We start from the raw sequence: 17,562 nt of genomic DNA, 5'->3' as shown, positions 1-17,562 counted from the left end.
GCCACCAGGGAGGGTGGCAACCCCGAGTCATCCCCCAAGGAGACAATGTCAAGTTCCTGCTTGCAGCTGCGGCTGGGAGGGCAGATGCCCCAACTCCCTCACTGGCCGGTGCCCCGGGGCAGGGTCCCTACTGCTCTGAGCCTGGGCAGCCCCTTCTGGTGAATGGGTAAGTTCACACCGTGTTTCCCTGAAAATAAGCCTGGGTCTTATATTCATTTTTGCTCCGTTAGGGCTTAGTTTCAGGGGATGTCTTATTTTTTCATGTACAACAATCTACATTTATTCAAATGCAGTCACGTCATCTTCTTCTGGAGCATCGTCATGATGTACTAAATGTGTCCGTCTGAGATCTTAACTGGGGCTTATTTTCGGGGTAGGTCTTATTTTCAGGGAAATATGGTAGTTTCCACCTACCCCCAGGGCCATTTGGGAATAAAATGGAAGAGGGGACCTAAAGCCCTTTGCCTGATGCTGGGCTGGCTGTCATGCCAATGTGTCGCTCGGCTGTGAGGGCCCAAGGCCAGCAAGGGGACACAGGACAGCGGCATGCACAGCCTCCAGTGAAGGCCAGAGGCCACATCCTGACTCCATTTAAGAAAGTCACCCGACTTCCCTACAGGCCAGGCTGGGCTGTAACACGGGTAAAAATAGCTCCTCGCTCGTGGGATTAAATGCATAATGTTCGCGAGGGGCGTGAGGGGGTCAGCCCACACGAGTCTGCTGCTGCCAGTGTTGTTGCTACAAAAGATGGGAAGGAAAGTGAAACAATGTGCAAATGGCTGTCCTCCCTGCATTGTTGCTGTCTTAGTATTTTCCTACATGAAAAAAACATAGTTTCTTTGTACATCTTTAAAGAAAAGCAGCAGGGGTCAGCAGCACAGCATAACTGCATCTTCACTGAGGCCACAGGCTTTTTTCCAGGGCACAGACACATAGAGACCGGCAGCGTCTCGAGTCCTTCATGTGTTCAGTTATCTAAGAAAATATTGGACTACGCCGACAGACTCTTCTTATCGGGGGTGCAGTAAAAAGAAAAGAATTCTAACAAGGGCCAGAACCAACTCGTCACCTTAGAGTTTCTTAAAAAAAAAAAAAAAAAAAGAAAGAAAAGAAAGAAAAAAGAAAATCACGCCAAAGCCTTCTGTTTCTCAGGCAAAATGGTTAGCCCAAGCTCGTGGATCGTTCTGGCCACAGATGAAAGGCGAAGCTCTGTGCTGCTCTGACGGACGCATGGTTCGCTCAGACATGGGAGACCCGAGGGCCGGAAGGCAGAGGTTCCCTCGGCCCTGCCCGTGTGCTCGGCACTGTGAGTGCACAAGCAACTCCTAGGCTCCGGTGATCTCCGTGGGGACGACTTTTCTTCTGGACACGATCCCTGGGGCACAACACCACCACTCACTGGGCCCGGCCCTTCACGGGATAAAAGCTCCCGGGTCTGTGGGAGGAAGCCTGGGGCCTCCCAGCTGCTATTCCATTGGGGTCAGGTGCCCCCCTCAGCAGCAGCCTGGCCCCAGCAGGTTCCCCAGCTTCACTGGGAAGTGGGGAGTTTATGCAGATTTGCTCAGAGGGGCCCTTTCTCTATCGACAAATCAAGGGCTCAAAAATCAGAGTTCCCTACATTTAAACAGCACCTTCTTGGAAAGCTAGGGTAACACATTCCTTCTCTTGGGGGGTTGCTGTTGCTTGGCACACATTGGGGGACCGTCGGGCACCCCAGGAGAAGCTCATGTCCCTCCACATGTGGGATCTACAAACCTGACAGCTGCCCATTTCCAGGTGGAAAGGAGATGGGGAAGGGACCTGAGCAGCAGCCCCCTGGGGGCCTCGGGGACCTGGTACCTGGGAGGGGTTCCCGGGGCCACAGACATGGGCTCTGGGCCCAGCCCACACTGTCCCGAGAGAGAAATGACAGATCATTTCAAGCAATGACAAAGTCACTCTGGGCCACGAGGAATTACAGGTCACAGGATATCTTTTCACAAAGCCGCCTAGGACAAAGGAGAAAGGCTTACAAGGGACATCTGCACACTCACACCCTCACACACACACACTCTCTCTAGCCCACACTCACTTGTGCACACGCCTGCCAAAGCCCCAGCCTGCTCCTGCTGGGACCCTAACAGACCTCTCTCGGTCCCAGAGTCTGTACAGCAGCAGAGACGCCGGGTCCCTCAGCTTCTCCAGGATAACCACAGACCCCTACCCATTGCCTCAACCTCCTTTCTGACCAAACTCCTCTTCCTGTCTGCAGGCCATGAGGGTGACTGCTGGGAATTAAGTGAAAATGGGGGGAGACTCTGAGTTGGTTGGGAGGAGCAGGTAGGAGGGGAAGGGAGAGGACGGTCTCAGCAGGAGCACGTGACGGCCCTCGGTCCCCAGTGCCAAAAGCCAGAGCACAGGGTGGGTGACAGCTGCTAGGTTCCCATCACCTCACTCTGGGCCTCAGTTTCCTTCTCCTTCAAGGGCAGATGTGAGGACCTCAGTCAGTCAATGTCCTCCTCCCGGGGGACGGGGGAACAGAAGGGTGAAAAGGCAGGGAGACTGGGGAGCGAAGGGGGCTCTGGGGCTGCATTTCATTTCAAAGTCTTGGAGGGAAGCGAAAGGGGGGAGCTGCGGAGCTTGGGGGCGCAGACTGTGCCAGGTGGAGGAGGGCGGCCCCCACCCCAGACAGGGAAGTTAACCGCTGCCTCAGACCTGCGGGACTTTCCATGACAGGCGTGGACACAGGTCCAGGGTGGGGCTGCGTTTGTCAAGGGGAGTAATTGTTTCCATAGCAGGTGACTTTCTACCATCTGACGAGGCCTTGTTTTGGAAAGGAAGCAGGCGACCCGGTTTCAGCTCCTGGGCTGGGCGCCCCTCACCTCTCTGGGGTGCTGGCCTGGACCCCCATGGAGGCTGCTCGCAGGCTCTGCTTGAAGCCCCCCTCAGTTTCAAGGGAGACAGACATTACCTTCTGACCCCACATGTCAAGTGAATGCCACCAGTATGGGAGCGCCAATATTCAATATTAATCCACTACCCACTGGGCAGACACAACACAGGCCATTCTGGTCCCGAGAAACTGGCTGCGGAAACAGAAAACGCAACTGGAGAGAAAGAAACAAAACAATTCACAGTCCACGCTGGGGACCCAGGCTGGGATGGGTGGACCTGCATGGTAGGAATAAGCATGCATGGCGTCCCCACACCCTCATCTGAGACAAGTGTCCGCTGTGCAACTCTGCCGGTGGGAGGAGCAAAGCCAGTGAGACCCGGGTGCAGAGGGTGGGGACAGCGTGCCCGATGGCCCTCTCCTGTATTGTGAAAGTTTCATGTTCTTGCAAAAGCTTACCTAGACTTTAAAGAAGTTTATTAGCTTCCTTATCTTGTACATTCTTTCAATCAAATGAGTTTTCAAGCAGGAAATTTAAAAGAAATAAAAAATGGCCCATAATCCCATCACCCAGATGACTCCTGCTGTATCTCTTAATAAAAGAACACGGGAAACGTGGAAAACAGTGCAGAAAAGTATAAGCTAAACATGAAAGCCGCCTGCCTCCTTTCCCATCAGCCTTCTTCCCCAAGGCATCCACCATGTGGTACACTGTTTGCAAAAATAACCACAATAACACCTCCTGTCGTAGAATCACGAGGAAAAATAAATATCGGATATTTAAAGACACGGCGCGTTGGGGCAGTTTATAACCTATCTAATACACGCTGCTGGTGGATTTTGGTGTGAGGGGACGGTACCCTTCAGAAAAGAAATACGCGTATGCCAGCACATATGTGTATACCTTTCAAAGTTCTTTGAATTAAGCCTTTTATTTTCAGATAGTTTTAGATGCACATGCGGTTGTAAAAAATAATAGTGAGAGCTGATGTACCCCTTACCCATTTCTCACGGATGGTAAGAATCCTGCAACGGGGCAGCGTAACCTCACAGCCCAGATGCGGACGCTGACACAGTCAGGACACAGATTTCCATCCCCAATGGGACCCCACACGCTGCGCTTTCAGGGCCACACCTCCTTCCCTCCCATGCCTCTGTTCTCCGATTCTATCACTTTGTCATTTCAAGGATGGAAATCCTAATAGTGGAAATCGGCTTTTCTTGCTCAGCATAGGTCTCTGTTGCATGCCATCAGTTCATTCCTTCTTACACACACGTTCCATGGTGTGGATGTACCACAGTCTGTTGAACCACTCAGCCACTGAGGCCTCCTGAGACTCTTACGGAAAAAGCTGCTGTGAGCATTTACAGACAGGTATCTGTGTGGACATCAGCTGTGTCTACCGTGTTTCCCCAAAAATAAGACCTAGCCGGACAATCAGCTCTAATGCATCTTTTGGAGCAAAAACTAATATAAGACCCAGTTTTATTTTAATATAACATAAGACTGGGTCTTTATAATATGAGACCGGGTCTTATATAATATAATTTAAGACCGGGTCTTATATTAATTTGTGCTCCAAAAGACGCATGAGAGCTGATGGTCCCACTAGGTCTTATTTTTGGGGAAACATGGTGTCTTCGAATCCTGGTTTTGGAACCAGGGCACTGCTAACCACAAAATGAACTGGGAAGTGTCCATCTTCTTCTATTTTCCGGAAGAGACTGTATAGAATTGGTGTGGCTCTTTAAACATCCATAGACTTCTCCAGTGAAATCATCTGAGCCTGGAGATTTCATGTCGGGGAGTTTTTAAATTACAAATTCCATTTCCTTAATAGTAACACAGTCATTCAAATTACTTTTCATATTGGGTCAGTTGTGGTAGTTTGTGATTTCTGAGGAACTGGGAATTTATTCCTGATATTGGTAATCTGTGTCTTCTCTCTTTCTTTCGTCAGTCTTGCTAAAAATTTGTCAATGTTATTGACCTTACCAAAGCTCTGTTTCATTGATTTTCTTTATTGTTTTTCTGTTTTCAGTGTCACTGGTTCCTGCTCTTATTTTTATTCTTTCTTTCATTTTACTTACTTTGAGTTTATTTTGCTCTTCTTTTTTCTAGGTTCTTGAGGTGGGCGCTTAGATTATCGACTTGAGACTTTTCCTCTTTTCTGATATAAGTATTCAATGCTATGAATTTTCCTCTCAGCACTGAGTTAGCTGCATCCCATGTGTTTTGGTATTTTGTATTTTCATCCCTTTAAAAATTTTTAAATTGTAAACAAACTGCCTTCCTTTTTTTTGCCTCTCTTCTTTTCTGAGTAATTGAATACTTCAGTCAAATCTCTATTAGGTCTTCTTGTTCCCAACACCCATTGGAGTCAGCCAGTAGAGTCAGGTTGAGCAAGGCAGCAGCTCACAAGGCTGGAGCTGCATGAGACGAGCAGTAGGGAGGATGCAGCTGGTGAGGGAGGGAGGGCAAGGTTGGAGGCTGAGTGAGGTGGTGATCTGGAGACTTTGAGAGGTTGTCTAAATAATGGAGGGTTGAGAAAACAGATAACCATATTGAGGGTAACGAGAACAAGGTTTCTTACTGACAGAGAAAAGAGTTACAAATATAGAACGGGGAAAAACTAGAGTGAACTCCGTAGTATTGGAATGGAATTCAAGGTTTTCAGTAAGTAGAGATACAGAGAAATAAATATGAAATTCAGGACGTGTATGTGTGTATAAGTATGTCCTATGTTCTAGATATATACGTGTCCTAGCTGTGCCCAGTGAGAGAGACACCCCGGCAGCAATGAGCACACCTACCACCTAGACCTTGGTTTCTAAATACCATTTTTTACTAAAACAACCCAGAGTTCTTTGGATAAATGGTCAATTCCAGGGTGGAGGCAGGGAAAGCACAAAATAAGCCTGGCATGTCTTTTTGTGCCAAAAAAAGTAAAAGAGGGCTAGTAAAATGACAGGTTTGTCAGAAGGACAGCTGGCTTTTATACCTGTGTTCTTGTATCCAAAATATCTGAGGTATAAGACAAATAGGAAACAATCTGAGCATCAAACTAATTAATGAAAGAAATATACTATAGTTCTGTGAATAAAATAGGAATTCATGAAACCATACTTATCTAAATAAAGAGGGGAGCAGAGAAAAGCTCCCTGTTGTGGTAGAAAGCCAACAATGAACGAGGAGAGATGGAGGGCTTGCGTCACAGTGACAATGATACAGGTGTGATCCTCAGGGATGCTGAAATTATTGGCTGAAATATGATGAGGAATATAAGGGAGGGAAAGCAGGGAGCTAGTGGGGAGAGAAAGATGAAGCAAATGCCGAAAAATGTCAAAAACCGGGCGATGTGGGTGAAGGGTCTATAACAATTCTTGTTTAATCTTGCAACTTTTCTGAAAGTTTGAAATTAAACTTTTAAAAACGTACACCCTACAACCTGTTCTGTAATGTGTTGTTGTCTTTCTGTTTTTTTTAACCTATTAACAACATTCTTAGAGATCTTTCCACATTGGCACACAGACGTCTCAAGGTTGTGTGACATTCCAATGTACAGGTGGCCCAATAGTCTACTAAGTAACTTCTGAGTTCATTTCTGCAAGTTGGATTCTACAAGAGAACTGTGCACCCACATTTATAAAAAAATGACAATTACAAATGCCTCCTTTCTCGCAGTTTTGGGAAAAGCACATTCCTGTGACTCTCTATTAGCAGTCATTTTTCATCTTTCTGGACACATCTCTCAAGGACAGGCTCTCTGGGGCTCTATGACAGAACACAGTCACACAGGCTTCCCGTACCTGGCCCAGTGTGTGGAGCTGTGGGGAGGAGCGAGGTAGAGCAGGAAGGACACACACTTCAAAGAGTCCCGGTTACGGCCAAACCCAAGTCCCACGTGCGAAGGAATCTTTCCAAAATGACTTACACAGAACTTTTTCCAGCAGGCGCATTCACTCTTGTGCAAGCTGGTGGTGGAAATGTTTAGCCATCTTTCACAAAAGCCTCAGAAAAATGCACACCTTCAACAGTGAGGATCCCAAATTCCCCAAGTCAGCCCCAAACCTCGTGGGTGGGGGTAGGGGGAGGGGCTCTGCAGTTCCCCCTGTGCTGGATGGAGTTCGACATGTTTGTGCAAAGTGCCTGCTTTTGCAAATACCTTCCCAGGAAAAGGCCCACCTCCAGCGTGCCCTTAGTTTGGCTGAAGGCAAAGTACACCAGCAGTTCCTCTCATTTAAAATGTCACCAAACAGAGAAAAGCAAACTGACTCTGCCCTGTTCCCTACCTGGGGGCAGACCCCATGGACCTTATCGAGGGGTCCCCTGTTCTTTGGCTTCTGGCTGGCTTTGGCCACCGAAGCCCAACAGGCGACAAAAGGGAGGGTTGGGAGAGCGGTCAGGAGGGCCTCAGGCTGGCTCTGTCACTCCAATTACAGTCCCTGCTCCACATAAGTGGCTTCTCTCATGACTTCTTCTTTCTGGCCTCCCTGCTCTGCCCTCCCCGCTCGTCCTCTGGCCTAAGGGCCGTCACAGCCCTGGGTCCATACTTCTCGTGGATGCCCACACCCCATCCTCTTTGGTAATAAGCCCTCCTGGGAGCGACCTGTTCAGGGCTCCCTCTGTTTCCTGTGGGGACCCTGAGAAAACAGCCCAGCCAGGCTCCCAGGATGACTTGGGGAGGGTCCAAGGGGCCCCAGAGGCTTCCCACCCAGGACACAATTCAATGCAGAGCAGACACCACCTCGGGGTCACAGGGGTTCAGGGAGGGTGCGTACGGGCAACTCTCAGGAGGAGTGGGGCATTTCTGACTGTGGATGTTTCTACCCCCCTGCACGGCCGTGGGCCGAATTATTCAGACACATTGTCTTAATAAAAAGGAACCAGGTGGGGCAGGCTCAGCGGGCACAGCGGGCTCCGGGAAGGCTGCTGCCCCGGGGAGTGGGGCCACCCCACCACTGTCAGCCCGGCAGTGGGTCCGCTCTGAGGACCAGAGCCGGCGTGGATGCCCGGGGAGCAGAGTGGCTTCCCCTCACGGACCATTTCTAGATTTGCCTTCCCTTCTTGTCATCCTGGCCGGGTCGTGACTTCGGGGGGCAGTCCTCCCACACCCCCAAGTGTGCTCTCGACCTGTGAACCCTGCCCAGGCTGTCACTGTGTCTGGAGAAGCACTGAGACAGAAGTCTCCTAGAAACAGCTCAGCCCTAGGAGGCAGAAGTGTACAATCTCTGTGAGCACTGCCCTGTTGTGGGACCCAGGCAAACCACATGAGGAGCCCTCCAGAGACAGCAAACTGCTTGGTTTCCTCCATAAAATAACCTCGGGCGAGAGAGGAAATAGCTGGGCTCCGGGAGAGGAAGGGCCTAATCCTGCACTGAGGGCCCGCTCAGGCGCCGCTGAAAGGCCAGCCCTGGAGACGGAAGCGGGGATGGTGCAGGCCCCCCTCCCCCTGCCTGTCATCTCCATGAGGCCCCTCCTCCCTTGGGACACTCCGGGGTCCTTGGTGTTCCCCAGGGGGTCACTGCCAGCAGGCAGGCGCCTGGCTGACACTCCCTGTGTGCAAAGCTATGGGTGGCCAAGGACCATACATAAAGACGCCAGCAGGGGTGGCCAAGCCAGGGATCCCATCCCTGCTCAACGGTGACATGCTATTGCTGCAGCCATTAGTCAACCATTAGGGAACATGCTACGTGCAGGCGCTCTGATGGGGAAACCAAGGCTGACTTGGCCACAGCCAAACGCCTTTAGCTGGACCTGGGAGACACAGCAGAACAGACAGTGCAGCTCATGTGCTTTCTTGGTTCCCGACATGGAGCATGGGCCGCAGAGGGTCCCCCGGTCCATCACGACTGGCCTGCACCCTGCCGGGCACTCAGCCCCCGGGAGGCACGCACCACGGAGATCACTGGTCCCTGGTACCCATCCTTGGGCCATGAGGGGTCATCCTCACAGGAACTCTACTGCCCACAAGTGTCCTTGTCAGCCCTGCCCGGAGACCAGAAAGCTGTCCTGATGACATGAACAGAGAAATGAGATCACAGCCCAATCTGTCCGCCTGTCTGTCCTGCTGCTGGAGCTGAGTCAGGCCCTGACGTCACACAGAAGAGTCCCTGAGCTCAGGAGGACTGTGCCCCGTGCTATGGGGACAGTGAGGTACACAGGGCATGGCCCTGCCCTCGGGGGCTCCTAACCTTCCAGGACACAGGGGCATGGTCCTTTCACCTGTGCCCAGGAGAGCTGCTGTCCCTTGGCTACCGTATCGTGACAGAACGGCTTGCAGGATGGACTTTCTCCAGGGTGAGAGACAAGGGGCAGAAATGGTCCAACCTACAGTGCAGATTGGGGGCAGAAAAATTCACTGGGGGAAACCTGGGGGACATCTCAAGAGGTAAGAAGCCATGCTCTACAGCAGCCGAAACGGGTGTGAGAGGCCCCTAGGTATCAACTGAAAAAGCAGTCGTGTGGGCTAAGGTGCCGAGGAGAGAAAACCCACCCTCGCCTCCTCTCGCAGGTCCCCAAGAGGGTAGACACGAGGGTGGAGGGACCGAGGGGCCACCCTGCCCCTGGCTGCTTCTCCAGGCGAGCAGCAAGTGGCTGCACCTCACACGGGCTACTAATGGTCCCAGCTGCCACGGGGGCCACACTTCAGAAGACCCGCGTCCTTGAGCCGAGGCCACCACGGCACACACATCTGTGTCTGCGGAGGTCTGGTGTCTCCCGTGTGCCCAGCCACTGAGCCCCGACCCACCTCCCTTCCTCACTCACACACCCTTTCACCAGCAATGGTGCATGGCCATGGCCCCCCACCTGCCTGGGGAGACAACAGAACAAGGACAGCGGGTCTCCACGGGGGCTGCGGTCGCCCGGCCCCATCCCAGGCTCTGCTGAGTCCTCAAAACCCCTGCAACCTCCCGCGTCACGTCAGACCCGCTCCCCGAGCCCTCCAGGACCTCTTCTCACCCTCATGGCGAATAAGACCTAGAGGTCACATGTGGGTCAGGACCTGGCCAAAGGTCAGGGACATGGGACGAAAACATGGTCACCGTGCAGGGTCATCACTGCTGGGGGCCTGTTTGAAGTGATATCCAGGGCAGGCCAGGTGTAAAGGGGAGCCCCAGGGAGGCAGAGGGACAGTTGATGACAGACTGGGGAGAGGAGAGAGAGAGGGAGGGGCTTGGACGACACAGGACCTCAGGCCAAAGTGGTGGGAGGTGGACACCCATCACCGGTGTGTCAGAACACAGAAACGCAGTGGACGGGAAGGGCAGAAAACGCCCTCCCTCCATGATCTACTTCTTACCGAGAGAAGCCCCTCAGGTGCCAGCGAGGCCAGGCCAGCCCTGTGGACACCTTGGGAGGAGGAGGGGACAAGGGCAATGAGACCCACTGCAGGAGGGGCCTGAGTTTCCCAGGAAGGAGAGTGCTTGGCAAGATCACAGAAACAGAGCGAGAGAGCTGGGCATTTTGATGCAAAAACCAACAACGTGTTTCCTTACAAGCCAGTAAACAGCCAAACAAAACGAAACCAAAAATGCCCACACCTTCCCAGCATTTCCTCCGAGACCTTCTGACGCTCGGGTTACATCCGGGCACAGTGGACGATTTCGGCATTGAAGCTGTGTTTGAATGGCCTGGAATTTTAGCCTCCAGTAATGACTCGGGCCAAGGCAGCCGCCGTGAATGAACTCTTTCTGAGCCCTTCCCAGGTGTAGGGTGATCTCTGGTCCCCGTGTCCCCCCTCCAGGCCCAGAGCTCCCTGGGGGAGTATCGCGCCCAGCACAGGGCTTGGGTATGTTTACAGAGACCCTCAACAAATGCTCATTTCCTAAGTAACTGTTTCAACCAGCATACTTTTTTTTCTAAATTTCAGAGTATATATGTCTTAGGACAGAAACAGTGCCAGGGCCCCGCCTCTGGCAGCCCGGAGCCCACGGGAGGAGCGCCCCATCCTACCTTGTTGTAATACTGCACCTGCACCGAATGCCACTGTCCATCACTCACGCCCCCGGGAACCTGCGGGGCCACCGTCGTCGTGGTCTCGCCTGTGGGGAGGGGAAAATCCAGAGAGAAACAGAGGTTAGTGGACCACAACGGCTAAAAGTCCTTTTCACAGCCTGGATGAACGTCCCACACTTTAGTAACGCCCCAGTTTCGGAAATCTGAGCTGCGTCCTCCGTATTTTCAGCATTATAAACAGCACTGTGACGGACATCTGTGTGCACTCTGGATTCCTGCCACAGGACGGGCTCCTGGATGTGCAACCAGGGCACGACGGGGAAGCGTGCTTGGAGGTGCTGCACAGAGTAGGGTGGCTTTCAGAGTAGGGTGAAAAGATTCCACCAAGCGTGTCACCTGTGACCACGCTCAAAACACTGCTCTTCCCACGAGGAGGCCCTACCTGCCGAGAAGGTGAGCTGCACCTGCTCGTCCACGATCTCCAGGGCGATGAAGTCATGCTTCTCGTTGAAGCGGCCGTTATAAAGCAGCAGAGCATTTCTCTCCTGTGTGGCAAACCTGCAGGCCCAAGCGGAAGCACGTCACACACTGACTGACCCCCACGCAGAAGGCGTGCCGGCTGCCCAGGCGTGACAGGTCAGCCAGCAGAGGGGGAGGCAAGGGGCCACACGCAGGACAGACGGGTCCCGGGCACTCATTCTTCGCATTAGGAACTGACAGCCCATAAAACCCAGTTAGCGATGTTCTTTTCTAGAAGAGGCAAACAGGTTCTATGAAGGAATCTGGTCACCACGGCCTGTGTGACGTGAAAAGATTCCACTTGCACAACGTTCTAGGAGGGACGACACAGCCACTACGCCAATTAGAGAAGTTTGGACAGAAAACATATACAGGTGTCTTCTTCCACAAGAAGCAATCCCACGAAAGTGTGCCAGGGCACAGGGACGCGCAGTACCTTCTCGCACAAGGAGGATGGAGCCAGCGACCACCTCAGGGCCCTTTGTCTCCACCCCCACACTCCAGCCACACTGCATCCTTCCACTCCAAACACTACACTCTTCCCTGCCCCGGGGCCTTTGCACCTGCTGCTGCCTCTGCCAGAAAGGTCTTGCCTGGCTCTGCAGCTCTCTCAGGGGCCACCCCATTGCACTTTCCTTAACTCGTTTCATCCAAATTGTGCCTCCCACCCCCTCTGTCTATCACATCGCTCAGTGTATTTCTGAAATTATCTTTATAAGAACATGTGGTCCTTAAGGGGAGGGAGCACAACTCACTCACTGCTGCACTGTGGAGCCCCAAACAGGGTCTGGTCCACATAAGTGCGTAATGAATGAAGTGCTGGACAAACGGGAGGAAGGCAAGTGAAAATGAAGGCTTATCAGACTGTATGAATTCAAAGAGTAAAACCCACTCCCTCTGCCAAGAGATAAACATTCTCAGAAGTCCTCCCACCCCCACCCCCACGCCCGGTCCCGGTCCTGAGGAAGCTGCTTCATCAGACCCGAGGGTCCCTGACGGGGGTCTTCAGACACAGAGGCGCCACAACACCCCCCAAAGCCCCAGTTACAGAGAACCCATCAAACCTCCTGCATGAAGCTGGGCCCATTTCCTGCATTAGCTGGATGTCACTCTCATCGGAGATTAAGTGGGGGAAATTCTTTGCTTTGATTCAAGGCTGGTTTATCCATTTTCCTGCAGCAGGAGTCTGTCGGAACCAGCCTCAGGCATCTGACCTCAGCCTTTCCCTAGAATTACGTAAAACCGACAATTCCTGTCCAGACCTTGAATCCCCTTTGTTTAGAATGCAGCAAGAACTGATGACAAACTCTAAAGAAAAGATACCTGCACAGCAAAGTGGGTGCTTTGGGTGTGGAGTGAGCAGGTAGGAAGGGGACTGAATAAAGCCTGGGATCAACTCAACACCAGGCTCGTTTCCTAAGACTCTGGACTCGCTGGGTCCCACCCAGTTCTCTCTGGCAGGTCTCACGGTCGTAGGTTGTAGGTCTCTCGTTGGACCACGGTGGGAGCCGGCCTGGTATGGCCCCCGCACGGCTCTCTCTGGGCAAGTACCCGTCCACGGCTAAAGACGGAGGGCTGCAGAAGGGACCCAGGGCCAAGGAGAAGGTCTGAACAGTGCAAGTGAGAAGAAGTAAGGCCAGAAACAGAGCCGGAGGCTTGGTGAGGGGGCCAGGAAAGGAGAGAACAAAGGATGGGGCAGGGCGGAGGGGAGGAGAGGCAGCTGGGAACTCGGAGTGGCCAGGAGCGCAGGCACTTGGCAAACAGAAACTAGAAAGAGGAGAAGCAGCCTGGAAAGAAAACGCCTGAAACAAAAGCCTCGGCGGTGCCCCTGCCCACCTTTCTCACGGTGCGCCCCTCAGGAGGCACAGGGGGCCCCAGCTCCTTCCAGGACCCACCCCAAAGAACCCCCCCGCCGAAGTGTAGCTGTTCTTCTGTCCAAGTTTTATGATTTTGCTTTTGAGGTGATTCCCTACAAAACACTCACTGATTTAGCCGTGGCCCTGACACTTTAGCCACTGTCACGCATATCTGGAATCATCCATAAATTGCTGTCAAGTGTAATTATCTAAAAATCTATATTTGACAAGCAAGTGAACATAGCGTCACGTTACATGGACGTTTCATTAAACATTTTATTTTTTTAGTTTCTCTCTGAGTCTGAAGCCGGCAGATTTCCTTTGTCTGTTTCCAGCAGGTTTGCCATGGGCCTGCCCACCTCCGGCACCAGCACCTGTGGTCGGTCACCTTGGGACACAGGACGAAAAGCTCCTGAGGAGCTTCAGGCCAGCAGGTGAACAGGCATGAAAAGAGAGCTGGCCCTCAGCATGGTGACAATGACAAGTATGGCTCTCCCTCCCGGGCCCTGAATCTGGAAACACCAGCCAGGAGATCCCACGTGGCCATTAAAAGTTTTCAAAAAGTATAGGCATCTGCTTTGGAGACTTCAGCACAATCAAATAATCTGACAACCAGGACAAAAGTCAGAATCGGGAAATCCGGCGTGAGTTCCCACCCAATGAGCTTGGGTTCAGAGCAAAACTTCAAACACAATGTAGAAATCCCGCCGACAATTCAAGCCCCCATGTTAACCAAGTGCCCCCTCAAGCCCCCATGTTAACCAAGTGCCCCCATCAGGACCTTTGTGGGCAGTGAGGGTGGACGGTGGCCTGAGCCTGCAAGCAGGGATGTCACAGGCTGAAGACAGCGGACAAGTGGGCAGTGCCCAGACTACCCAGCCAGCGCTGGAATGCAGGCATCTCCCGGTCTGGGTCAGGAGGGCTTCCTGAAGGAAGCAGCAGGAGGGGCCAGGCCAGCAGAAGGGGGTGAGGAAACGGCCGGAGCAAGACTGGGCAGGTTCAGATGACCACAAAGAGGTCGTCCATATCACGGGGCTCAAGGTGCCAGAATTGGGGGTCACCAGGGGTCAGGCCACAGAGGGCCCCATGCACCTTAAGAAGCTTGGGCTTAACCCCAGGAAGCAGGCAGGCCCCGCCCCGCAGGACGGTCCACAGGAATGGACCTCAGGCTGAAAGCGGAGGACACCAATGCTGTCCCAGTCGGTGTCACCAGGGGGAGAGGAGGGTGGGAGGGGCCGACGTGCTGGGGGCTGGGAAGGAGAGAAAAGGCCGGAAGTGGGAGACATGAGGTCCAGGGACAGACAGGACCTGACTACGAGCAAGGGTGGGGAAGAGGACAGGGAGGGCCTGCCCCCTCGGGCCCCTCTGCAGACAGGGCTCGGGCGATGGAGACCGACACAGGGGTTCCTCTCCGATCTGCTGAGTGTGGGGCACGTGGGGGACGTGCCCCTGGAGATGTCAGCCAGCCTGAACACAGGCATTTCGATGTCCCAGGCCTGAAGAACTGGCTTCGTGGCTTACTGGGACGTAACTGCAGCCTCCCCAAAGGAGGTGACCTTGAGCTCTGCCTGCGTCCTGAGGGGCTCCCTCTTTCTCAGAACAGACATCAAGGTCCTCCTGCTGGATTCTAAGGCCCCTGGAGTCATTTCTGGAGGCATGTCTGGATCGCCTCTGCTACTCAGAGCAGCCCTTACACGACAGCTGCTCAGTAAGCACGTGCTGGTGTCACCAGAGTACACACGGCCCCACACGCTCCACACCACTGTGTGGCCCCCAACGTGGCACAAGCCTGTGGCAGGAGGCCCAGTACTCCCCAAGGGGCCCTGCAGACACCGGCACAACCAACCAAATATAACACTACTCACTCTTCTAAGTTAAACTTGACAGAAATCTTCAAGATGGAAATGACAGATTTTTAAAAATTAAATCTAAAAAAACAATGCAAAAATACAGTAACGACCATTGCACACCATAAACCCACCTCCTTGTATGACAGACTAAGGAACCTGGGCTGAAAGGGGTCAGGCAGCCCCTCTTGGTTACGCAGCTTGTGGGCAGCAAAGCAGGAACCCAAGCTGAGTCTGCCTGGCGCCAAGCCTGCTGGTCCCGCTTCCCTCTGCTTCAGGCCACCTAAATGTCATGATGCCCCAGTGTTGGCCAGTGAGCAGGACCAGACAGCTAGGGCCGCTCACGGTGTGTGCCCTGGGCCATCAGTCATACAGGACCCCACGCCTGGTTTCATGTTCTGCTGGTGCCAACTTGAAATTCTTAATTTTGGAACAAGGGGCCCCACAGCCTCCATTTGCATGGAGTCCTACAAATTAAGTTGCCAGTCCTGCCGCCAGCACTGAGCAGAGCTGCTCAACTTCCCAAGGTCACCGGCGGCGGGGGACGCTTTTGTCATCATCTAGAAGGATGAGACACATGGAGACACAAGGCGATGCATCCCTAACGCTCCAACCCCAGGAGCTCCACGTGGACACGGCAGGGGCCCCACTTACGTGAGGGAGATGGTGAAGTGGAAGCGCTGCCTGAGGCCTCGGAAGGTGACGAAGGACTGAGGCGGGAAGCTCCTGGTGGTCACCTCACAGTAGGGCCTCTCGAACTCGCCGGGAGGGCACACACAATGGAAGCCGCCGATGAGCAGGTTCACGCAGGTGCCCCCGTTCTTGCACACGCCATTGGCGCAGCGGCCCGAGCGTGCATTCACCTCGCAGTGCTCTCCTGCAGGACAAGGGCAGAGACGAGAGGAGGTGACACGGCTGGCCCAGGAAGCAGCAAGCCAGGCCCCGGGGCCCCAGAAATATGGCTACAAAATCCGCTGCCGAGAGGAACAAGGACGCCGGGGCCAAGGTTCGAGATGCGGGAGTCAGCTCGGGAGCACGGCAGTCGGGTTGCAATTGTACATGTGTTGTTATCACTGGAACAACGGCCCCCAGCTCCCGGTGCACGATCTAAGGATGGGGGGGCCAGAGGGTCCCCTTAAGCAGCCCCTGAATGCATCAGGTGACTGAGTCACAGTAGCCCTGTCCCTGTCCCAGGCCTACTCCAGGGGGCAGAGGAATGTGCAGCCAGGAACCCTTCTCAGCACCCAATCCGCTCTGAACAGCCGGCTGGCTGAGCCGGGCTCTCTCTTACAAGAGAATCACCTGGAAATAATCAGAATAATGAGAGGGCCTCAAGGCCCCTGCCCACACCCCTGCCTGGTCAACAGATCAGCACATCAGAACCTTGACCGAGATTCCAGACATGCCGGATCACACTGTGCCCCACCCAGGGCCACCCCCAGGGCTGGCCTCCTGCCGCGCCGCCGTCCCCACTGCCTCTCAAGCAGCACCCTGCCCCCAGCCTGGCCAATGCTGGACTCCACTTCGTTTTTAATCACATCTGTTTCTCCTATCGGCCTGTGCGCTCACTGAAGGCAGGTGCCACTGTGCTCCACTGCCTAATCCCTCAAGGACAGAAGGGTTCTGGAAGCTTCCCCAGAGAGACTGATCAAGCAGCCCAAGCGACCGCCTCTGCCTCTGAGGTCTGTCGGACCCAGAGTGCTCAGAACGCGGTGAGCTGAGAGGGTCCCCGTGCTCCCCAAAGGGACGCTACACTCAGCACCTGATTCTGAGCTGGCCACCACCGTCAGGCAGCAGCAGTCGGGTTGGGCGATCCCCGCTCCCCTGGACGGGGATGACGGCCCCCCAACCCCCATGGCCGTGCCCACCTCTGCCACACCGGGTGGACACTGCCAGCCCCCTCAAAGACCTGCAGACCATCAGGAGCTTCTAAGAACCAGAAATTCCCCAGCTCCCATGTTTTCTGTCAGTTACTGATTTTTAAATGAATGCCTTTAAATAAAATATTACATTCACATACTAAAAAAACAAAAACTACAAAAAGCACGGCATGAAGAGTACAAATCTGAAGCAGTTTCTTGTGCACCCCCCCAGGGGAAAGTCACGTGAGCTGTACACCCCTGCTCATGCCATCTGCCATCTGCCTGCTTTGCTCAATTATGTGCCTTGCAGATCCCGCTGTCAGCACTCGGAGGTCCACCTTTCTTTTTAACACCTGCATAGTATTCTGTCAGAGCACTGCATCAAAATTTAAGTCACTGACACTTCTCGTTCCATTATTGATGGGCACGCAGGCTGCTCATAGTTCTCTTTTATTGCAAATAACTTTTCAATATGCATCCTTGGTGTGCTTTAAGAATCTCTCTCGAGACAATTCCTACAGGACTGAACCAAAGGGTTCACACAGTTTACATTCTGATAGACGTTTTCGAGGTACCCTCCCCAAAAGGATGCACAAACTTTTTCATGCCCTCACCAACACCAGGTATGCCCAATATGCACAATATT

General features: G+C 53.3%; 1 protein-coding gene across 4 annotated transcripts in view; it reads right to left on the bottom strand.

Moving 5' to 3' along the window:
- Window positions 1-17,562, bottom strand: part of CELSR1 (cadherin EGF LAG seven-pass G-type receptor 1) — a 133,245-nt gene that overhangs the window by 51,531 nt on the left and 64,152 nt on the right. For 3 of the 4 annotated variants that reach the window (XM_033118250.1, XM_033118251.1, XM_033118253.1), the window contains 3 exons: window positions 15,709-15,931; window positions 11,275-11,390; window positions 10,830-10,918 (listed from right to left, as the gene is read on the bottom strand). In XM_033118250.1, the coding sequence (XP_032974141.1) occupies window positions 10,830-10,918; window positions 11,275-11,390; window positions 15,709-15,931 (428 nt within the window). The remainder of the gene's footprint in view (window positions 1-10,829; window positions 10,919-11,274; window positions 11,391-15,708; window positions 15,932-17,562) is intronic. The other variant, XM_033118252.1, reaches the window with a different exon arrangement.

The sequence above is a fragment of the Rhinolophus ferrumequinum genome, chromosome 10, assembly GCF_004115265.2.
Source record: "Rhinolophus ferrumequinum isolate MPI-CBG mRhiFer1 chromosome 10, mRhiFer1_v1.p, whole genome shotgun sequence".
NCBI lineage: Eukaryota > Metazoa > Chordata > Mammalia > Chiroptera > Rhinolophidae > Rhinolophus > Rhinolophus ferrumequinum.
Note: the sequence above shows the minus strand (reverse complement) of the source record. Positions and strands in the feature narration are given on the sequence as shown.